The sequence below is a fragment of the Haemaphysalis longicornis genome, unplaced genomic scaffold (genome assembly GCF_048455015.1).
Source record: "Haemaphysalis longicornis isolate Haplotype H1 unplaced genomic scaffold, Haemaphysalis longicornis Haplotype H1 scaffold_2, whole genome shotgun sequence".
NCBI lineage: Eukaryota > Metazoa > Arthropoda > Arachnida > Ixodida > Ixodidae > Haemaphysalis > Haemaphysalis longicornis.
Window position 1 is genome coordinate 104447443 of NW_027526295.1, and position 23790 is coordinate 104471232.

Consider the following 23790-nt stretch of genomic DNA (forward strand, 5'->3'; position numbering starts at 1 on the left):
GGTTCCTTCCAATAAACCTTAAGTGCAACAAAAACTCTGTTTCTTTTCTGACCTCGAGACGGTAGTATGGCGATTAGATTCGCTATTTTCCCTCCGTAGGCAATTTTATACAGTTACAGCGTTGGCGTTGGGCTGCTTGCGCATTCAAATGCAGTATCTAATCTCGGCAGGACAATCACCCGTGCTTGCTATCCCCGGCCTTCGCCGAGAGAGCTATGGAAAGGCCACAAGCGTAGAGGAGGAATTACTGGCTGTCTGCATAAATCTTAATGGGGTATCTCCGAAAAGAAATGAATGAAATAGGAAAAAGGTGGCGCTTATCGCAAAGATCTGAAGACCGAAAGCAAAGGGTATAAGTGCGGTCGTGCAGGCAGTGAGGAAACCAAACCAGAAACCCCACCGAAGGGATCCTCTGCCCCACATCCACCACGGCTGTTTAAAAATGTCGTCGGAGAAAAAGCCCTCGCTGTCGGGACGTCTCGCCGTGGTGACCGGCGGGGGAGGTGGTGGAATCGGAGGAGCCATTTGCCAAGTCCTGGCCGAGAGAGGGGCCAGGGTCATAGTGGCCGACATAAAGCTCGATTCGGCACAAGCGGTTCTCAAGACACTTCCAGGTAGGTCTACATGACCACAGCCCGCGACGACTGAAAATGAGTCATGAAAATGTAATCTCGAAGCAACCCAAACTCGGGTATTTCGCGCTGTGAATATGAATATTGCCAGCGTTCAGTGAAAAAGAAGTGAGGCGTGGGCAAATCGTTTAGGATAATCAATCAACGCCGGTATTTACACAGCCAGACGTTTGTGAATATGTACGCTCAAGGCGATTTTTCTGTTTCCTAGCTGGATTGATGGCCGTTTGTGCGAACGAACACTTTAAATACTTGTTGTTCGGCATTCTGTTGGCGGATCGCTGATTCTTAAGACCACCTTCGAACAGTGCTTATTCCCTTTTTGAGGTTAAAAATCTGATCTCTAACGACTACTTCCGCACAGGAAGTGTTATCGGAGTTAGTGTGGTGGACAATTATCAGGGACAATTTAATAAGAGCTCCTACGGGAGCGTGCTGGAGAAAGTCCGAACCGATGGCTCGCGATTTTCTAAAGCGCAAAAATGTAACTGAATTCCACTTCTTTGGGGGTGTAATTTTAAATATACCGCTCGGCCCTTTTTGTGTTCCTCAGGCAACCATTCTGAAAACAATTTTCGGTTATTTTTACGGGCAGAAATTTTAAGTAAAAACTAATACCCAGGGTGAGTAGTTATTTGGAAATCTATAAAGACGTAATTTTTCCAAACACCTCATTCTCCCTAGCTGGCTGTTATCAAAAAATCTTGCATGACAGCTTTTAGACATGTTTTATCTCTTACCGATATCACCAAAACCTGTTCGATATTTGAACGGGCCTGCGAGAAAAAGGAAAAACTTATGAACAATATTTCAAAGCATTTTCCTCTCACAGGGGTGCTTTAAAATATATTCATCAATATTGTGCTTCTGCACCATCATAAAATGTAAGTAGAAAACTCTTTATTCGGCCGAAGCCGTATGCCCAGCATGTCGACCGCCTGGGCGACCAGCCTGCGCTGTTCTTCTTCTCCTTCGGAACCAAGGCAGTCGGTCCTGGTGGTGATGGAAGGGGATGGGGAGGGATACTAGCCAGATAGCTGAGCCACCGGGCAGTAGAATAGGCAATGAGGTAAATCAGCGTAGGCAGCGAGGCAGTTGGGACAAGAGGGGTCAGATCTGTAGCGATAGAGGAATAGTCGGGAGGGAGTGACCAGGGCATTCATTTGGATGTGCCGGAAGAGTCGAGCGTCCGTTACGGTGAGTGATGGGTGAGGAGGCGGGTAGAGGCGTTTTGTCTGGACGGAGCTGAAGGCAGACCTCTTTGACGGTACGGCACAGCGAGAGCCTCCCACCGTCCTCTGAGGGCCCGGGATATCTTTCCGTTTCAAGGCTATCTTTCCGTTTATAGCCGTTTTAAAGTGCCAAAGAATCGCAGCGCGCTTTAGGAATCATGCCATTGTGTACTCTTATGGCGTTAGGTTTTGTCCAAAGATCTCTCACTTTAGGCGCCTATTAGGAATAACAATACTTTTTAATACATTTTTCGTTACGTCAGATTGAATATGTCGTTGCCGATGTCATAAAAGTCCTAAGCAACGACGCCAGCGGAGGCTTCGGTCGGCGGGATTGCGTGAAACACCTTTGTTACGACTCCGGCTTACTATTTATCTCTTTATTCAATAGTCTTGACATAGCGTAACTGATTTTATGTTGTCGAAGAAAACGTGCAATTAAATTGTCTATGAAACGGTCTTACTGAGAGTAGAAATTGGAGCAACTGCCAAGCAGACAAAACACGTTTCGTTTATTCGAAGGACTGTCTCATTAGAATCATACTGACACCACTTTTAACGCAAACTTCGCTCAAATAAACTATATAATTAGAAAAAAAGGGAATGGTCATGCGACCCACTAGCTCAGTTCCCACACTAGAACCTATGATGGCATATGCCCAGTTGCCTGAGACCGGCAAAAGCAAACGCAAATTAGGCAGGGCTTATAAGCTTCCCGAATGAGCTATTTGCGCCTAATTGGAATGCATATTCATTTTACAGCAGAGAGAACGGTATAGTAAACAATGAAAATTAATAAAATACACGTAGACATGGCAGTACCCATGCGCACTTGTGTTGGCACTGGGTGGGCTATGCTTCTTTTAGCTGCACAGCAGTCCACCGCTTTGTAGTTGTCCTACACGACACTGGCCGATTGGCGTACGCGACGTTGTCTTAGGTGACCCTGTTTGTTGATCATACCCCTTGTTTTACGAAACGATTACATTCTAGCTAGTAAAAGCAAGCGAAGTGCAAATTCGGCTGTGACGCTCGTTAATTGGTTAGTCACAAACTTATATTAGGGTGGGTCTCGCGTATTAAGGTGGGTATCGCATATATTAACTAGCGACTCGCGTATGCTATCGGGTGTTCCTTCACCTCAAACTCCTCTGACAGCACCGCTCCTACAGCCACCTTCGACGAATCTGTCGCGAGTGTGAATGGTCTACTGAAATCGGGGTACCTTAACACTGGAGCCTCCGTCAACTTCATTTTCATTGAAGAGAAGGCCGTCTGCTCTACTTCGCCCCAGTGGAACGGTTTCTTGGTGGTAAGTTGTGTCAACAGACGAGCCTGCGCTGCGAAGTTAGGAATGTGTCGCCGATTGTAGGACAAAAGGCCCAGGAATTGCCGCACCTCGGTCTCTGTCTTGGGCTCGGGGAAGTCACGCACGCACTGTACTTTACCCGGGTCGGGACGCACGCCTTCTGCCGATACAATATGTCCGAGGTATTTGACTTCGGGCCTAAGGAACTGGCATTGGGAAAGTTTGAGTTTAAGGCCCGCCGCCTGTATTCTCCGGAATACGTTCCGCAGGTCGGTCAGGTGGTCCTCAAATGAGCTGCTCTACACCATAATGTCATCGAGATATACATGACAGACCTTGCCCAACAGTCCTGCCAAGATGACGTGGGCCGTGCGTTGCCATACGGCGGCGCTGTTAACTAACCCCATTGGCATACGTCGCCACTGGTAATACCCCGACGGCGTGTTCAAAGCGGTCTTTTCCCTATTATTCTCGTGCATTTCTATCTGCCAATAGCCGGAAGCCATATCCACGACTGTAAAAAACTTGGCGGAGCCTAGCTCTTACAGCGTCTCAGATATGTTCGGTAGCGGGTACGGGTGGACGCGAGTCACGCGGTTTAAATCGCGGTAGTCGACGACAAAACGATATGACCCGTCCGGTTTCTCGACCAGCAGCGCCGGCGCACCCCACGGAGACGTAGAGGGCTGAATGATCCCCTGGTCCAGCAAATCTTTAACCTGCTTGTCCATATCGTCTCTATTGGCATAAGGAATTCGGTGTGCCCTACGATAGACAGGCGCGGCGTCATTAGTAGGAATCCGGTGCTTTATCACCTCGCAGTGGCTGATGTCTGTGTTTCCCGTGGAAAAGGCAGAGCTAAACTCAGAGATCACATCTTGAATACGGGATTTCTCGGGTTCGCTGACGTGGGAAAGGCCAAACTTATTGCAAAGGTCGGCCGTGCTGATAAGCCTGCCAACTGCCTCCTCCACCGGCTGTTCGGTCACGACGGCGGGAACGAGGACCCCGACCGCTTTGTTGCGAGATAATTTGACTTCCTTAAGCGTAGTGCTTACAACGCGCACCGGCTGCCGGCCGTCTTGAGAACATCTATCTAAGGAGTTAACTCCGGCAAGCCCAGATACATCTAGTAGGTCAGTTTCTGCGATGCCCAAGCGCCCATTCGCCAGTTCACAAGCCACCTGGCCTGCCAGTACACACTCGCTTAACGGCGGTAGTATGCCTTCCTCTGCTAGGCGGATTCTGGTTCTCTCAGTCGTGAGTCGATCTCCGGGTTTTTGTCCTGTCGACTTTACCAGCCCAATTTACAAGGGGTATTTCGACACCGTGTAAGCTTACTGTCCCCTTGCTCTCCAACAGGTCTATTCCCTGATCTGAGAGAATGTTTTGGCCGATAAGGCCGGCTACTGGCAACATGGCTTTTTCCGTGCAAATAAAAAACCTTGCCGTGCAATGGCGATCTCTCAACGACACAGTCCCTTCACAACACGCGACCGTTTCTGAGATATCGCCCGTGATGCCGACTGGGTTCGCTTTCTGTTCTACCCGTCTACGTTTCCGCTTCCACTACGGCATAGCCTCATTGAGAGCGCTATGTATTAAAGGAGCTATGAAGAGAAAACACAAGTTTGGTTCATTCAAAAGATTGCCTCGTTAGAATCATACTGACACCACTTTTAACGTAAACTCGGTCGAATAAGCCACATAATAAGGAAAAAAGGAAATGGCCATGCGACCCACTAGCTCATTTCCCGCAACAGAACCTGTGATGTCACAGGAGAAAGCTCTGCGATTGGCGGAGGGCGGCAAAAGCAAACGAAAATTAGGCAGAGTATAAGCCTGCCGAACGAGCTATTTGCCTTAAATTTAGGGCACATTCTTTTTAAAGCAGTAAGAATGGTGGTAAATGTAAGTTACGAAAGCACATGTAAACATAGAAGTACCGCTGCGCACTGCTGCTATTGGTACTGCGCGCACTATTCTTGTTTAGCTGCACAGGACTGCGGGGCTTTGGGGTTGTCTGAGACGACACTGGCCGATTGATTGACGCGACGGTGTCTTACGTGAACATATTTGTCGAGCGAGCAGTATGTTTCACGAAACGACTTTCTCCCAGAACAAAAAAAAAGGCAGAAAACGACACGCCATGGTATGCTGGCGCCATCTAGGTCGAGTAACGTAAACAAACGAGCGAATACCTCGATACCAACTCTGCTGTACAGGGTGGAGACACCCTTTGAACGGTCCCGTGCCGCTGCGATTGGGTCAACGTGCTCAGCGCGTTGTTCGTTTCGTTTCCCACGCGACCCAGCACCGCGAAACACATACGTTGATTCAAACTTTGCCAGTTAACCGCGTTTCGGCGATACTTTAGCGCGATTTTGATAGAATGACTAGCTTCGGCGGCGAGCAAGCGATCGAAAATGGCGGCCCCAGCGTGTAGTTGTCTAGGCTGCAGAGCGGTCTGTGATGTCATTGCAGTTACGAAAACACACGATTTAGCGGGAAAATCAAAATTTTAACTTAAATTGATTAATTTCTCAGTGAATAAAGCAGCGTTTGCATTCGAACAAGCGCTGGGGGCACTACAAAACACAAAATCTTTCGTATAACACAAACTTGTATTTTGTCTTCATGGCTCCTTTAAAAGGCTGACCTTGGAACCAGTGTTTATTAGGCATTTCAACAGAGCTCCACTCAAGCCGCATTCTACAATCGGGCTTGCCTCCCACCCCAAATGTTTATAACAGCAGTCTGAGCGCCGCCTTCCTTTTCCTCCTCCACGCGTTTATCTGGAAAAGGGGGCCCTAATAGTTTCCCTGGTTCGTCTCGAAAGCGCCTGTGTTTGTGTTCCGCCCTGCTCGGGTGTGGCCCTCAGCGCGCCCGCTCTCTTTACAGTTCTTCGAAACGTGGCCGTACTTCCCGCAGTTGTAACAGGCTCCCTGTCGCGGTCGCGCATTTGTTTGTTTTGTAGTTCGATGCTAGCCTTCAAAAGCCCCTCAACCCTTTCAAGGCGCGCACGCAGCTCTTCGGTCTCCCTGTCGCCTTGCCGCACGCTGCGTACGGGCGCATGACCGCTATTCACCGCTCGTTCGTTCCTCTCCTCTCGTACGGCTGTATCGACCACCTCATCCAAGGTATTGGGGTCTCGGGAGAGCGTGAACCTTTTAATCGAATCCTTTAGCCCGTTCAGGAATTGGGTTCGGAGTTGCTCGTCGAGGAGCTCTCTGCGGATTTCGCGCTTCGATTCGGGCTCCACGTCACCACGTCCGCCCATAGCAGCGTTGCCCAACGTGCGGAGCCTCGCCGCGAACGATTGCACGTCCTCAGTGTCTTTTTGACTGGCTCACACACATTCGCGCAATTTTTCGCACTCTGGTTTATTGTCGAACCGTTTTTCTGCGCGTTCGTTGAACTCAGCGTAGGTTTTAGCCGCGGCCGCGGCGTCATCATGCCATGCAAAATCATATTCTGCACCGACCATTTTACAGCGTGCAAAGCCTACAACTGCGCGTCAGACCACCCGCCCAGACGCCCCACTTCCTCCACGACATGCAAAAACTGCGCGTGAATCTACCCTGTGAACGGGCTTCGAAAGCAAAGCTGTAAGCGGCACGCTCAACGATTACCCATGCGACATCACTCAAATTCACTCACGTGGCTCTACAAATAGTGAAACCAAAGACAAGTGAAATGCACTCAATTACACCCTTTATTACTTCAAAGAGATATTCTTTGCTAAGGTTAAATCGATGCATGATTCATGAGCGGTGTTTGGTTGAGTTGTATTGGGGGAGCACATGAGTGGAAACTCTTTTTTTATAAAATAAAGGAAGCCCAAACCCAGTGTTAGACGATCTCCTTTCTCCGTCTCTGCCGCCGCCGACAGAGGCGACGAAATCGGTGAGAGATGGAGGAGGAACAGGAAATAATTTTATTCAGTTTTCTGAACGGCCCAGGGGGCGGGTCAGGCAGTGGTTCCTTCTTCACCAGAGCCCATATGCATTCCGCACCGCCTGTGCTCTGTCCACCAGCTGAAGCTGGGTAGGCAGAGAGCTGGACAGCAACATCTCCCATTGCTGTTGTTGGGTAGTTGACGGGAAAAGGGGAGGGTGCTCACGGCTAAAGTCGCAGAACCCGATTATGTGGCGGAGTGTTTCTACTTCTGAGCAAAATTTACATTTAGGGCCGTAGCGATTCGGGTGCATTGAGTGAAGACGCGTCTGCTTGTGGTAGGGTAGTTGTTCCGTGGAAAGTTCAGGGTGCGCTGAGGTTAGGGTCTGTCTATGAAGGCGATAATGCTGGGTTATGTCTCTGCACGTCACAAGCGGGTCACTGTCCTCGTGCAGCTCCATAGCCAGGGGGGAGGGTATAAGCGCAGGCCTGTCGGTTGGCGTATTCATTGCCCTCTATGGAAGCGTGAGCAGGCGTCTAGATCAGCTAAATGGAACCGGTTGGGCAGTGTTTCTTTAGCACACGCAGTGCAGCTTGGGACACCCACCCTAACTGGTACTTCTGCTAGGGTTGTTGGGAATCCGTGACTACCTTCCGAACCCATCCATGGTTGAGCGAGAGCCAAGGCGATGGCTGCCTCTTCCGCTGCCGTCATGTCTTGGGTCTTGAGTAAGGCACACGCAAGGAGTTTCGTTCTCGTGGTAGCCACGATGGGTGGCGTAGTGGTGGCCTCGATGTTGAGAGGCTTCTGTGTAGATAACTACATGATCCACGACGGGGTTGGTGCTGAGCGCTCGAGCCTGTGCTTGTCGGCGACCGTCGTGGTGTGAGGGGTTCATATTTCTAGGTAAAGGGGGGAGCATGGTAGTTCTTGTTGCCAAGAGTCTGGGAGTACATCACGCGGAGTAACATTTTGTGGTGCCCAGCCAATCTTGTGAAGGATGCGGCGACCCAGTATAGTTCAGCTCAATCGGCGCTTCTAGTTAAAAAAATGGCACTCTATCAGCTCTTCCACCGTGTAGTGGAGCCCCATCCTAAGCAGCCTCTGCGTAGACGAACTCATGGGAAGACCAATGGCCCGCTTACCCACATTTAAAATCATTATATCTTGCATCTTTATGTCCTCTTTGCGAGGAGATAAGGGGTGACGTAAGGGACTCTCTAGATGACAAAAGCTTGAATTAATTGAAGGGTATTGGATTCCTTGAGGCCTGGCTTCTTGGTAACAACTCGCCTGATCGTGTTTATAATTTGATTGATGCTGTGTTTGAGGTGCTGCAAGGATGGTCACTTTTGGTGTTGGGCTGGAGATTGTGGGGATTCTCCCCTGTGAGCGCTCGCGTTGTTCGGTTCAAACGGCCGCGCGCCACCTCTCCTGCCATCTGTGAACATACGGCAGAAAGACTGTGCGATGGAGGGGGGCGTGGCACGTTTTGGGCACGCTAGATAAGGGCAGCGGGGCTTGTTACGAGGGGGGAGTCGCCGGCCGGTAGTGCTGCGAGCCGGAAGAGACAAGCGACCGCCGCCAGCCACTTTCCAAAGAGCCCGCACGTCAGCAAGCGGTCAGCCGTCCGTCCCGTCGTGCGTACGCCTCCGGACCTTGAAGTGCTTTGGTGATGTGCGTTGTTGGTTGTATCTTGTGTGCCATTTATATTTCGTTTTCACTGCTGCAGTAAAGCCCCTTGTTCCTTTCGCAATGTTCTGTGCTGTAATGTTTTGACGAGGCTGTTGCCTGAACCCCCTTCGGTAGGCAGAAATACCTACAAGATGTAGGACCAGGATGTAGGCCCAGGAGATGCAGGCCCAGGAGATGTAGGCCCAGATGGAGATCTTGATGATGGGGTTTGAGGTGCCTGGCCATCGAGGGTATTTGAGTGCCTCCGTTGATATGTCGTTTGGCGTGAGGGCGGACGAGGAGCTCTGATTTTTTAGGTGAACACTGCAAGCCATAGGCTTTAGCATATTGGCGTACTAGAAGTGAGACTGCATGCGTTGGTGTGAGCTTCCTTTAATTTTTGTAAGTCCTAGCGTATGCTCAAGATGCGGACATGGCCACTACACGTGCCGTAGGCGGAGCGCACAGTGGCGCGAGAGGTCGTGTGATGCTATCACGTGGCATTCAGCGATAAAGAAGGGGGTAAACCCGCAGATGTGCTTGGTGAGTGCACCGCTGGTCTTCCGCGTTTCCACGTGGGCTCGTAGCTCAATCGGTAAGACAGCGGGCTCACGATCTATTACTGTATTAGTTCCAGGTTCGATTCCTGGCGGTGCCAGTAACTTCTTTTATTTGTTCGCGGGAGTTTTCTGTTGACACCAACGGTCGCGAAAAAACCCTTGGGTGGTAGAGGTAAAAACCATTGTTTTAAAAAGTCAAGGATCTTGACCCCGTGTCCATCTCCCGTGAAGGACGGAACCGTGCCACCCAATGCCATAACACTTGCGCCTATCACGTTCGCTTGGGTCATAGTAGCCTCGGTAATGGTGTCTCGTTTCCTCCTAGCGTGACGGTGGAATCCCCCGTTTTAGCTCTGCGATTTAGCTTACGTACATCCCACCACTGCCACCACGTGTGACGCTCGTTAATTGGTTATTCACAAACTTATATTAAGGTGGGTGCACGCAGAGCTTGGAGGAAATTACACACACTCAGGCGGGTGAAAATGTGAAATATTAGTTTAATGGGGTGCCTCAGTGGTGCCGACTTCCACACGAGGTTGGGCAGAATCGTTCGGGTTGCAGGGGTGGTCAAACGTCGACGGGACGCCGACGGGCCAACTGGGTCTCGGGGCCAGGAGATGGAGGCAGTGCGGGGCCGGTGGCTCGGAAGGTCTGCGCGATGAATCCGAGGGCAGAGACTGGAGACCGTACCGGACCGGTAGTTCGGCGAGCTCGAGCTGTAGGCCGCGGTCATGAAGGGGAGGCCGGGCAGGACCGGCAGCTCGGCGGGCTCGAGGTGTAGACCAGGTAAGGAAACGCAGACAGCGTACGGGCTCCTGAGAGGTACGCGCTTTCGGATTGCTCCTATAGCTGCGTCCGAATAGCAAGACGGTCGCCCCAAGTCCAACCCCGATCCTTTCTGTTCGCTCCTCTTTATCTGCTCTTCCTCCTACGTCTGAGAAGCGGCAGGGAGAAGGGCGAGAAGGGCCGGCTACAAGCGGCGGAGGACGACGCGGCTGTCCGCGCACCCGCCAAGGACGCGTCAAGCGAAGGGAAGCTTGGCTCGCCCCCAGGCAAAAAGGAAACATGTGTCCTTTGCGATGCTGCCGCGCGTTACCACGGGAATACTTCCTGCGGCCCAAGTTTTTCCATCTGGCTCGGAGAATTGGGGACACACGCACGACTGTCACACCAACGTTACTAGCACGGTCAAAAACAGAGCAATGGTGTATAACATGTACGCGGCTCGTATGGCAGCGCCGTCTAGGAGGACTGACGATAAGCAAGGCTGCCGAGCCTAATGAAGCACGGGAAGATCGTTTAAATACCCGCCCTGGTGACTTCATGGCAGACGTCACGGAAACACACGATTTTGGGGGAGAATCGAAATATTAACCTAAATTCTCAGTAAATACGACACCGTTTGCTGCCGGACAAGCGCTATGGGCACTATAAAACACCAAATCTTTCGAATAAAACAAACTTGTATTTTGTATTTTGAATTTTGTATTTTGTAAGGTTACTGCTCATCTTGCTTTGCCTTGCTTCTTTACGTGTCTCTGCAGGTGGGGCTGATCACAGAGCAGTGCAGTTTGACGTGACGAAGTCAGCTTCTGTGGAGCACCTCTTCGAGTTTATCCAAGAGCTTAACGGCTGTATTCCCGTCACAATAATCGTCAACTGCGCAGGGAGAGGCACTGCCTTCACTCCGATCTCAGAAGCGACTGAGGAGGACTTCGACCGTGTCATGAATATCAACCTAAAGGTGAGTTTCATGTGCTACACAATCGAAGCCTCCCAAATACAAGGTTTCACTAAAGTCAACCAGAAACGAAATACCGGTAATGACGGAGTGACGCGCAACAAAACTGCAGCCCGCCCAACGGCCAAACACACCGTGCATAGACGGAAACAGAACAGCACAACGGTGAATCGGACCAAGTTTGAAACAAATTACAGCCCTTCCACTCAATTTGAAGGCTGTCGGAAATGCACAGCAGTGATTCGCCATAATGGGCTGCCACGCCGTTAGCCGTTCACTGCTGCATTTCAAATTTCCCGCCTTCGCAGTGCTCGTTTGCCCTCCTGTCTGAAACTGCGCCAGCGGGTGTTCTGTTCTTTTTGCGCTTGCTTTAATTTCATATGCGGGGGCTGTTTTACGTAATTTCGAATGCGTTTTCTTTTCATTATTCTGCGGATGGACCTTTTATGCGGTATTTCGAACGCGCCATTCATTTCTCGTGCGGCTGCAGCCTTTCTGCGTCATATCGAACGCGCCATTTCTTTCTTGCGCGGCCGCTTTTTCCGCTTTATATCGTAAAAACCAACCCACAGAGCGTTCGTAACTAAATTAACGCGGAGGCTGCCGCTTATATACACAGATTTTGCATGAAATATACCTGAATTTTTCTTTGCGCTAAGCAACGGGGAGATGTATGACAAGCGCCAGTGGTTGACGAGGTTTGAGCGGTTATGACTATTTAAACCGCATTGTTTTCGAAGTCCCAGCGTGACTCCCTCACCCCGGTACAGAATTCTCTGCTTGGGTCCGTTATCTCGCCGTGCCGCCTGATTCCGGGAGTCGCATCAACCGTTAGCGAGCCAAAGCATGAACCGCATAGAGTGTTTTCGGCTCGCGAAAACGTGCCGCGAATGCTACAGGCGCTGACACTGCCGTGGAACCACCCGCGCGCTGCGCGCGACGCGGCCTGCGGCGGCAACATGACGGCGGCTTCGGCCGCGAAGTGTTACCGCTTCTAAGCGCTATCTAAAATCCCGCTCAAGGCACACACGAAGTTGCTTGTGTGGTGAAGGAGCCTATAATGTGGTCGAAAACGGTACTATAAAACATCATCCGCGCCGCTAGTGAAAGCGCACATGCAACATCTACCGGGGGGAGGGGGGGGGGGGTAAGCCTAAACATCTCTGGCGGAGCCAGCCGGCTGTCTCGAGCGCTTCGAAACTGCCGCCCTGAGGCGCACGCTTCCCCATTGGCGCAAATCGCCAGGCTACTCCCACTTACACGCGCGACGTGCGTCCTTTTCTGACCGGGGCAGAAGCTTCCGCGCGCGCAGAATCGTCGACCCGGGCGTCAAAAAATCGCACGCGCAGCGCCAACGCGAACGAATCGCGTGAAAAAAGGCGCCATGTGGTTCACGCTCAAGACGAAAAGGCGAGACCATGTAGTGCTCTGCGCTTAAAATCGGTTCTGGAGAGTATTAATGTACTCAATAACCATCTCTCTCGCTTAAAAATCAACTTCCTATGCACACAGCGAAGCTATGCATAACACGACGTGTTACATTGAGCCATCTGAAGATTTATAATTTTTTATGAAACCTCGTCACACCCGCCGCGGTGGCTAAGTGGCTAAGGCGTTGCACTGCTGAGCACGAGGTGGCGGGATCGATAACCGGCCGAGGCGGCCGCTTTTCTGATGGAGGCAAAAAGCAAAAACGCCCGTGTGTACGAGATTTCGGCGCACGTTAAAGATCCCCAGATGGTCAAAATTCATCCGGAGCCCTCCATTACGGCGTGCCTCACCGCCTGCGTTGCGTCGGCGCGTCAAACGCTACAATCAATCAATAGAACCTCGTCCCACCGACATTTTTTTGGTTTCATCAGCACAACATCCGCCGAGAAAAGTGATCAATCCGCATCTTCTGGCTCAGCAACCCAACGTTTTAGCAACACGGGCACGGTGGTTATCACATAACATTTTCTGCGGCACGTACTCCACGAAAGTTGACAAGTGGGACGTGCCACATCAGAAGCAAATCAGGCTTACACGTCGAAAGCGCGAGAGCACCACACATCAGAGCTCAGACCTACGGATGACAGATGTTAGGAATTATAATCTTTTATGGACACCGGCTCATTCATCGTTGGAAGGGAATGAGGCGGCTCATGCCGCAGTCCGAGCTGGTAAACACCGGGCGCCTCCTTCTGGGACGTCAGCAAGAAATTCGATAAGCCCAAGACGAGAAATAATCCTTGGAAGGTACACTGACATCCTGGCCCACTACCGCTTGGGACGAAAAACGTTTCACCCTCGACATCTCAACATGTTTCGCGAAGACACGGTCATCTACCAACACATTTCTACATGGTACATTACAACTCTGAATGCGACTTTGTACAAATACACTTGTAAATTCTGCATAGAGCCATGCACTCTCTGCCACATGGTACGGTAGTGCCACCACACACCATTCCTTTCCCCAAATCCCTCATTTGAGCAGTGGGAGGGTCGGTTGTCCAGCTCCAACCCGGATCACCAACAACATCTGGTAGACCGTGCGAGACTCGCCGCCAAGACCCACGGCTTTCTGGAGTAAAGAGCTCCCCACCTGGCGGCCAACCAAACAACATTGATTGCCGAATGAAATGTTTATTCCTCCTCCACCTCCGCGTCAGGTGGGGTGGTATGACTCGCTGCACTAGAAAGGCACAGTGTCTGTGACAGCCTCAGACACTTTCCGAGCGCTGCTACAGGCAGTCGCTGGATGTGTTTCAGCAAGGCTTGGAAATGAGCTAGTTGGTGGTGTTTCAACACCTTAAAGTGTAGAGGTGCGCTGACTGACATAAAAACGTGCGACGAACAGAAGGAAAATACACAGGAACCGAGGGCGTGAGGCGCCAACTAACAACTGTTTACTATCATGAGAAGGGGGCAAATATATACACAAAACCTAGAAAAACACACACGGGAAAAAATTATTGATAGATGCAAGACGTGACATGGTATATATTCCTTATGTATGCAACCTATTTCACGCGTCGAAGGCCAGTTTGGAGTACGCAGTCTCCTTCTACTCCTGACAACATTGCGATGGCTTCGCAGATTTCGCGAGTAATCTTGTCTGCAGAATGGAACAAGATAGTTGTGCTCTCAAAATCTGAAGAACAACCTTATTCATAAGTCTTACCACTAGCAGACAAATTTCCATTTATCGCCGGTTGCACACAAGCGTTGTGATGTTCCCTAAATCTGTCGTTGAGACAGCGGCCTGATTCCCCACGTCAGACGTATCACGAGTGAGAGGGGCCTTCTGTGCAATTCCTTCTGCGCAATTGACGAACTTGCGGCCATGCCGTGTGCCAAATTCGAATTCTCTTAAAGCGAGGCATTGTACCTGTACCCCCCAAGGGTTCTGTCGCGACCATTGGCGTCAACAGAAAACTCCCGCAAACAAATAAAAGTTGGGGGCACCGCCAGGAGTCAAACCTCAAACAAGTAGAGAAACGGAGCGAGAGCCTGTTGTTACCGATTGAGCCACGAGTCCAAGCGGAGACGGGGGAGGCAGATGGTGCATTTACGCAGCCCATCTGCGGGTTTACCCCCGGGGTTCTCGCTGAATGCCACGTGATAGCACCACGCGACCTCTTGCTCCGCTGTACGCTCCGTCCACCGCACGTGTAGCGGTTGTGTGCGGGCCTAGCGCATGTGGTGGAAGTTAGTGAAAATTAATGGATGCTCACACCAACGCATGGCATCTCACTTTACTTCCGTCTGCGTCGCCGATCCCGTCGCCTTCGTCAGCTGCGTCAGACACAGAGGGGAAGTGAGACCACCTAACACCGGGTTTGACCTTCCTTTATTTTACAAAAAAAGAGTTTCCACTCATGTGCTTCACCAATGCAACTCAACCAACCACCATTCATGGATCATGCATTAGTTAAACCTTAGTAAAGAACATCTCTTTGAACTAATAACGGGTTTGTTTAACTTGTTTCCTGCTTAATTCTTTGTAGAGCCACGTGTGCGAATTGTAGTGACGTCGCATGGGTAATCGCTGTGGGTGTCGTTTACAGCTTCGCTTTTCAACCACCTTCACAGGGTGGATTGGCGCGCATTTTCTCTTCGGATTTGCAGTGTCGCATAATCTTTTTAGTTTCCACGGAGCAGAAAACACCACCAGGTTATTAAATGTGGCGCCGACTGTTTTTAGCCGGTGCGAAACCCTATGAATACTAGTCATGACACAACTGAAATATACCAAAAGCCCTGAGAAGAGTAATGAGAGACCTCTGCAGCGGCCAGTTGTCATGTACTATAATCATAGGATTTCGCAACGGCTAACAAGACTCGGCACAGCATATAATATCACGGTGGTGTTTAGTGCCCCGCTGAATCAAAAAAGATTGTGCAACACTGAAAATCAGAAGAAAAAATGGCAGCATCTCCACTCCGTGGATGATGGCGAGGGTGCGGAGTACGGGGACTCGAAATAACATCGAAGTTGCACCCCGAGTGACATCGAATTTGCACCCCGATCGTCATTCGATTGGAGCCGTGAGTTGCACATTCATTATTCTCTAAATTAAACTGCAACTCATGGCTCAAATAGAATTTCGCTTGATCTTCGCTTGATGGTGGTGTGCGCATGGATGGACGCAAACTGACATTGAGAGGTCATAAGTTACTCCGCGCTGTTACAGGCGAGGGAGTAAGCCGTTTGACTCTCGGGTACTAACTCACGGTCGTAGCCCAATGGGTAAGGCGACTGACACTAACACTGCCTGGTCTATCAGACACAGGCTTGAATCCTGCCGCTGCCTGTGTGGTTTTTCGCGATTGTAAATGCCATGCGCACGGACGCGGATGGACATTGTGCGGTCCTAAGGTACTCCGACCCTAACAAAAAAATCTGACACACTACACGGGAGCAAGTTCGCCAACGGCGCAGAGTGCATTTCATACAAAGTCCCTCTCACTTGTGGTAGGTTCTCCGTAAGTCAATCAGGCCGCTGACTCAACAACAGATTAAGGGAACATTACAACGCTTGAGCGCAACTGGGATAAATGGAAATTTGGTTGGGCATTTTAGGAGTTGTGGTAACGGTTCCTTGCCGGATTTTGAAAGGACAACTATCTTGTTCCGCTGTAAAGACAAGATCACTCGCAAAATCTTCGAAGCAATCGCAATGTTGTCAGGAGCGGAAGGAGATTGCGTTAGCGCCCCTTCAACTCGGCTTTCGACGCGTGAAATAGGTTTCATACATAAGGTTTCGTAGGTTTCATATAGGTTTCATACCATGTCATAGGTTTTATACCATGAAAGAGGTTTCATACGACGTCACGCCTTGCGTTTATCAACAAGCTGTGTTTTTTGTTTCATTTTTTCGAGTGTGTTTATTTAGGTGTTTCAAGTATACCCGCACCCTTTTTATGATAATAAACACTTGCTTGCTCCTCACCTCGTCTTTTTCTGGGTATTTTTTCCCCTGTTCGTAGCACATTTTGGTGTCATGCAGCGCACCTCTGCACTTTAAGTTGTGTTCTACCCGGCCTCGGCGTTAGTGGAGTGATTTTATTTAGTCATATCGTTGCTTGTGTTCTTCTCTAATTCTGTTGTTCGGACGCATGCAATTTCTTACCTCCATACTGTTCGTTGGCGTTAGCGCGGCCCCACCTGAAGCTGTAGATTGTATGCTTGGTGAACTCTAAAATATTTTATTTAGGCCGAACTGCGAGTTGACCTTGTTTATATAAATTCTGGCTGGATAAAGCGCAAACAACTCTTGGACAGGAAACAACACAGGACGGAGGGTACTAGCAACTCCGAAGTTCACTCGTGAACAGAAGTGCCGTGCCCGTTAGTCGTGTCTAGGGCAAGCGAGTGCACGGCTCCGGAGCCGTTGATTGATCATAGGGTTTAACGCGCCCACGCAACGCAGGCGATAACGCGCCGTAGTGGAGGGCTCCGGAGTAAGGATCCTGAGCGTGCTGGCGACGTCTGCTGGTGGCTGCTGGGTTCGAGAGAGCTCGCCATTGCGCGTGCCGGGACAACCTTTTTAGATTATGATCTCGGATAGGGTTAGGGAAGTCGTCTGTTCGCATGGGACAGTCTAATTTGCCGACGCCACCACCCAAGAAGGTCGCATGTCTTCGACAGTGACAGCCGTAAGCGGTGACAGACCAGATAGACTCATCGTTTGACGCGGTGCAATGGTACCTTAGGCAGCTACGTAATGGCCCGAAACGACCAGCGCTAAACTTGTGAATCTCAATCGTAGCAAACAAAAAGCACCGAAAGAGTATTCCCTGTTCCGCTTTCGGTAGGACCTTTTTTGTGATTACCTAACTACCTGCGCTGATAATGCATAGCGTGAAAGGACCCGCGTATCTCCCGTGCCACCGCTTGCTACTGGCACGGAAGAAAAAAAGCGCCTCTCGCGGGGGGTACCGTCTGCAAAATGAGTAACCATTACTAAACGACGACCGACCCGAGGCTGTTCGAGACCCACGCACGCAAACTGAAAAGCTGTGTCCCAACAGATGTCGCCAGCATCTTCTGGGGCCGCGCGTTCACTTGCCCAAGCCTGACTCGTACTGTTTATTTTTCTACACATAGAATGAAAGCCACCTACGTCACATATCCTACACTACAATCTACCACATGGCAAGTTCACGGCAATACTACAAACCACTGCATATTGTCGTTGACAGCAAATGCGCGTTTGAGGATGACTTTAAGCTTAAATTAGGGTTTGCTAATAACCAGAGCGGCAGTGAACAACGCTCTTCAACGAGAAGCGCTCGAGCTCCGATAGCAAGCCACTCGCAAGGGAGTTTTGTGATGATGATGCCTTCTGGGAAACCGCTCATTCGTCGTCGTCGTCTTGGCTGCAGTGTCTCACACGAAAAGTTCATTTGCGAACATGTTCCCTCCATCCTTGGGCTTTAGAAAATCACGTGGAAATGTAATCACACAGAACGTGTACAAACTCAGAAAAAGCGACGCAGCCCTCTCTATCAGCCTTGGTCAAAAAAAAAAAAATCCCACCGTCTGATGGAGGGCGCTGCTTGCGCCGCAGCTAAAGGCAACAGGACACCACGGCTCCGAAAGTTTCTTCGCTTTTTTTAAGATGTTCCACTCGTTGACCTCACCGGACCAGCTGAACGCATACCGAAACCGACCAGGATGCATTCTCAACAAATTTTGGATCACTACTTTCAACGAAACTAACAATACCATTCAACAATAAGGAACTCGCATATCTTGCCGGATAAGAAGAGCCCACGTTTCGCCCATATCTTCACGCGCATGCTGGATAAGAGCTTCCCTGCCTGTTTGCCATGCCTTCCCGCATTCTGCAATCCGTTCTCTGATAACCATGCTAATTTTTGTACCCGTATAAATGTTGTTTCTTTCCAAAAATAAACAGTTGTTAGTCAGCGCCCGTGTTTGTCGCCTCTGCTCTTAGTCCCGTCCCTGCGCTGTTCAACTTCATGCAATGAACCAACTAGCCCAGTTGCAAACCCCTCTACAATACCAGTGATTTTGTCCCGACCGGCTTTTGAGTGCGTGCTAGGCCTACCAGGCTTAGGGCGTGTTCCACAAACCACCGACACCGACAAGCCAGCGCCGCCGCGACAACCACCCAAGCATGGCTCCCAAGTTCTACTAGGACGAAGAGGGCTAGAGGCATCCTATATCGCAACGCCCGGTGATCCGAAAGAACTGATAAAGCTCATTTTACGACCCGCCGACGGGCTCAACCTTGCGTTCACCAATCCAAGTGATCAACACCACCAGCTATACCAAAATGCGAGACTCTCACCTAACGAGGCTCTCACCTTCACTGTACGTGTCGACCCGAGCAAAAAGCTCGCCTTCCTGAACTGCCGAGACAAACCGACAGCCGAGAAAATAGAAATTATTTCGTCGATAAGCACCAACTCAGCAACGGGCCGAGTATCGATCTACATCTCGGCCGCGCACGACACCTGCAAGGGAGTAGTTCCGAAGATCCAACCAAGAACGGACTCAGATTACCTAGCAGCCTATGATGTCATACCAGCCAGCTCTGTGGTTGGCGGAAGCCGGCAAAAGCAAACGCAAATTAGGCAGAGATTATAATAGAATAGGCAGAATCTGAGCTAGTTGGATCATACTTGAATTAACACTGTCAGCGCTTGTGCTTCGTTTCTTGTCGTTCTCCGCGTAACCGGTTAATTTAGGCTGACCAGTATTACTTCAAGTGCTTATAAGCTTGCCGAACGAGCTTTTTAGATGCGAAGCATCTCATGCTTGGGGCTGTGTCCCTCCCTCCCTCGTTGTCGTTGTCCGCCGTCCGCACTCTACTGCGCATGTGCGTCTCTTCAGCCCCGTCAGCGTGTGGGCTGATGCCAGGGCAGTCCACTATAAAAACAAATAGCTAGGCGGCGCCCGGTTTCGATCCCATGACACTCTGGCCGCAACGGGAGGTACGTGGCGCTCTTTCCACTGGGCTACAAACCGAGACGGGAGCATGTGCTACGAATGCGCCTTATGTCCTTCACTCATCCAAACTACGTCAAGAAGCTACGGATACAACGAAGGCACGCGAAGCTGAACGTCAACGGAAACGACGAACTGAAAACTAATGAGAACTTCTGTCGACCCTCTGCGCATGCCTGGCCAGGCACCGCTGATGATGATCGTTGCAGCATGCCCCTAGGGATTGGCCAACCAAAGAATCCATCACGAGATAGCTTCGCGTTCAACCACCGTCTTCATCTTCCCGTAGGGAAACCCTGAGTAGTATGCGAGGCATGCCTCCTCTCCTCTCCTCCTCTCCTCTCCTCCTCTCCTCTCTTCTCCGGCGTTCCTCCTCTCTTCTCCGAAGCTCCGCTCCTCTCCGGGATCGCGCAACGAATGGCAACATCTGCGGCTCCGTGCGCGATAATGCCAAGCAGCTTAGGGTTAGAGACGCGGCGGTAGCCGCTGCACACTCCGCTGGGGCGCCACTGTAGCTCCGCGGTATAAATGACGCGCGCGCGCGCTCCGATTCCCTCATTCTCCTCCCGCTACGCCGCGATGGAACTGAAAAATAATGGGAACTTGAGTCGACCCCATGGCTGCTCCGCATACTACTCAGGGTTCCCCTGCGGGAACATGACAAAGATTTTTCGCTTAAGGTTAGGGCACATTCTTTTTAAAACAGTAAGAATGGTGGGACAAGCAGTGGAAGTTACGAAATCACACGTAAACATATAAGTACTGATGCGTACTGCTGTCGGTACTGCGCGCACTATGGTCGGTTTACTCGGGCTGCGGGCCTTTGGGGTTGTCTCAGACGACACTGGCCGATTGACGCAAGCGACGGTGTCTTACGTGACATATTTGTCGAGCGGGCACTATGTTTTACGAAGCGATTATTTTCTTCAAAAAAAAAAGAACAAGCCAGGTTTAAATACGTTCAAAAACTAACCAAAGGCAGAAAACGGCTCGCCGCGGAATGGTGGCTCTATCTAGGTTCACTAACGGTAAACAAGGCCTCGAAATCGGCTGCAGAGCGGTCGGTTCCTGTTATTTAGAGGGAAAATAGAATTTTTAACTAAAATGATTAATTTTTTAGTGAATAGAAGACTGTTTGCACCCGGACAAGTGCTTGGGGCACTACAAAACACGAAATCTTTCGAATAAAGCAAACTTGCACTTTGTCTTCATGGTCCCTTTAAAACTTCCGGAACACGGCGTTTTTCGCTCACTCTATTGGTCCCGCGATGCGTCGTCGTTGGGGAGAGTGGGAAGCGAGCAGCAGCCACTTGGTTTTCGAGAGAGAGGGCAATCTTCAATTTGCTTGTATTTTTTTAATTTAAAAATGGGATAACTTTTATTTCTATGCAGATATTGATAATTAATTTTGCCTATGTCTCCGCATGACACGAAGAACAGACATAAAGCATGAAAAGGTCCTCAAATAAAAGCGCTGCAGGGATTTTTTAAACGTTACAAGTCAAGGCAGGTACGCCGCGAACAAAAGCGTTACCCCGGCACGCCGCCTTGGTGCTCTATATACGTGGGTCAAACGAGTGAGCTAGGACGACAAGGCGAGCGCCTAAAGTGCTCTGCACTTTAAAAGGTCGGGCGGACACCTGGCGGCGACGTTCGCGGCGACGTCGATGCGTCCGCCTAGTTTAGTTGCTGGGTGTTACCCAAGGACCAGGCTGTGGCGGCTCGAGCACGGGTTTCCCCGTCTCGCCATGTTTGGCAGAGCACGTGGATTCTCCTTCGAAATGGCGTGAAACAAACGTAGAGATGTGGGCCTCTGAAGCGAGAACAATTGTAAGGAACATGGACGCAAAAAAACTCCCAAAATGAACATATAACCTCAAAAAGGCACTTTTAGCATCTAAAAACCCTTCATATGCACCAACTTAAAAACAGGTATTTAAAGTCACAATGTATATTGACTAAAGTGCCTCATTTCTGATGGTCCATGCTTACGTGTCAAATAAGTTAGATACGCGCTCAAGGACAAAGTAAGCGTTCTGCCTAAAGTTCCGGTCTTTAGTTATGACAGCAGCGATCTCCGTACCTCTCTCAAAAGAAAAGTGGGAGGGTTCATCCACAAACTTTTTTGATAAGGAGCGGGAACCCGTCCATGTGAGGTTTCCTGTACTATCTATCAATTGAAACTGAATAACCTTAAGCTCCCATCAAACTGTCTCTGGTGAGCACTGGGATTGTGAATACCTTGAGGAGCAGACCTTTTAATACTAATAACATAACAAAACTTTATTACAGAAGGTGGACGCGTGGGTCAGCATGGGGAAGAAAGGAAGGGGGGAGGGAGAGTTTAAAAGTTACATTCGGCGGTCGACGCCTGAGGAGCGCGCGAACTCCCACAGAGAAAGCAGCGTCTACCTTGCAGTGGCGGGTTGCAGCGGGGTTGTCTATTCCACAAGCCGCTGGACGCCGGGCGGAATATACTGTAAACGGAGCGTTTGAAGGCCGGGACAGTCCCACAACATGTGGTGTACAGTGAGCGTGGCTCCTGTGTAGCAAGAGGTGCAGGCAACTTTGGCCACAGATTGCGCATCCTCGACGGCATGCTGATGACGTTTTGGCACATACGCACGCCACTTGGCCAACACATCATCGGTTAGCGCGGCACCAGCCCGTGCCTTGTGCAAAAGTACTTGTGGGCCACGGGGCAATCCAATGGGCAGGGGGGCGGGGTCTGGTGGAACCAAATTTTGCAACGACTGTTTGGACGCGTGCCGTGCGGCCACCTTTGCTTCTCGGGGGTCGGGGTCGTATTGTGCAAATAGGACGGGCAACGCCGGGTTGGCCCGTCCCGGCGTTGGCCCGTCTCGCCAAGTACTAAAAAATTTGAAGGACACAAGCATCCAGCGTATCAAAAAGTGCATGTTTTCTCTGCGGGAATAGTGTTCAAAACTAGCATAAAATGCATTTCTTTGCAGGGTTCCTTCCTAATGAGCCGTGCTGGCATCCGGCAGATGCTGGCGGCAGGAGTCAAAGAGGGCGCTGTGGTCAACGTTGCGAGCATCGCGGCCAAGAGCGGAATGAAAGGGCAGGCGATTTACACGGCTTCCAAGACAGGCCTCGTGGGGCTCACCAAAAACGTGGCCCTAGACGTCGCGGAGAGCGGGATACGGTGCAACGCCGTGCTTCCGGGATACACCATCACGCCCCTTTCGGCTTGCCTCAAGGACGAAGAGGTGCGAGCCATAACGGCGGGCATTCCGCTCGGCCGGGGAGCCCAACCCCGTGAAGTCGCCGAGGTGGTGGCTTTCTTGTGCGGACCCGAAAGCTCGTACATGACGGGAGCCGCTGTCGAGGTCTCGGGAGGCTATGGGATGTAGGCCCAGCTGACATACAAGGCGCGTCAGGGAAATGTGTCTACTGTCGCTAATTTCCGCGCATGAAAGGGCGAGTCACTGAAACGCACGAGCGAATATTCGTGGTTCCACAACAGGAGCTCGCTATGTTATTTCTAAGCAGGGATGTTAGGGTAAAAATAATTCTTTTTTATTTGCAATAAAGAACGCTTCTGCCGTCACACCAACTGACATTTTTTTATTGACATCCTGGCACTCTACCTCTTGGGACGAAGAACCTTTCCGCCTCTATATCCCAACATGTCTCGCGAAGACGCGGTCATTTATAGACAGTTACAAACTAACACATTCCCACGTGGTACAGTACTACACTCAATACATCCGACAATGTACACATACACTTGTAAATTCTGCATGAATCCATGCACTCTCTACCACGTAGTATGCGAGTGCCGCCACACACCATCCCTTGCCCCAAATCCCGATGCCTCTTTTGAGCAGTGGCAGGGTCGGCTGACCAGCTCCAACCCGGATCACCAGCAACATCTGGTAGTCCGGGCGAGGCAGTCCGCCAAGACCGAGGGCTTCCTAGACCAAGGAGGTCCCCCACCTCTCGGTCAACCCAACAACATTGACTGCTCAATTAAGTGTTTATTCCTCCTCCTGGATTGTTATCGTGAGGTTAATTGCGCTAGTTATTTTAGCGGGAAATAAAGTAATAGTCGCACAGCTCCCTGACTGTTGCTTGTTTACAGGTATTTTGTTTGCATGTCACCAATGTCAGCAAAGAATGAGGAGAATTCATCCTGAATTATTTTGGATCATATAATCTCACAGGAATAGACAATTCGCAACAGTTGTGGGGTTGCAACAGATGTCTTGGCATGCGAAAAATCGTTACTTCCTTTCTTAGCCTGGTTCACCACC

At 50.4% G+C, this 23790-nt stretch overlaps 1 protein-coding gene across 1 annotated transcript; it reads left to right on the forward strand.

Moving 5' to 3' along the window:
- Window positions 1–341: 341 nt before the first annotated feature.
- On the forward strand, window positions 342–23341 carry LOC144167283 ((3R)-3-hydroxyacyl-CoA dehydrogenase-like). The gene is made up of 3 exons (XM_077696605.1): window positions 342–614; window positions 10853–11052; window positions 22486–23341. Exons 1-3 carry the CDS (start codon window positions 443–445, stop codon window positions 22885–22887), a joined length of 774 nt encoding a protein of 257 aa, XP_077552731.1. The 5' UTR covers window positions 342–442; the 3' UTR covers window positions 22888–23341.
- The last annotated feature ends 449 nt before the right edge of the window (window positions 23342–23790 follow it).

Bases quoted from the DNA above. Each gene is read 5' to 3' on its own strand.
- LOC144167283 (XM_077696605.1), top strand. From the start codon at position 443: ATGTCGTCGGAGAAAAAGCCCTCGCTGTCGGGACGTCTCGCCGTGGTG. The intron at 615-10,852 runs GTAGGTCTACAT...GTGTCTCTGCAG, and splicing joins GGTTCTCAAGACACTTCCAG to GTGGGGCTGATCACAGAGCA. The intron at 11,053-22,485 runs GTGAGTTTCATG...ATTTCTTTGCAG, and splicing joins TCATGAATATCAACCTAAAG to GGTTCCTTCCTAATGAGCCG.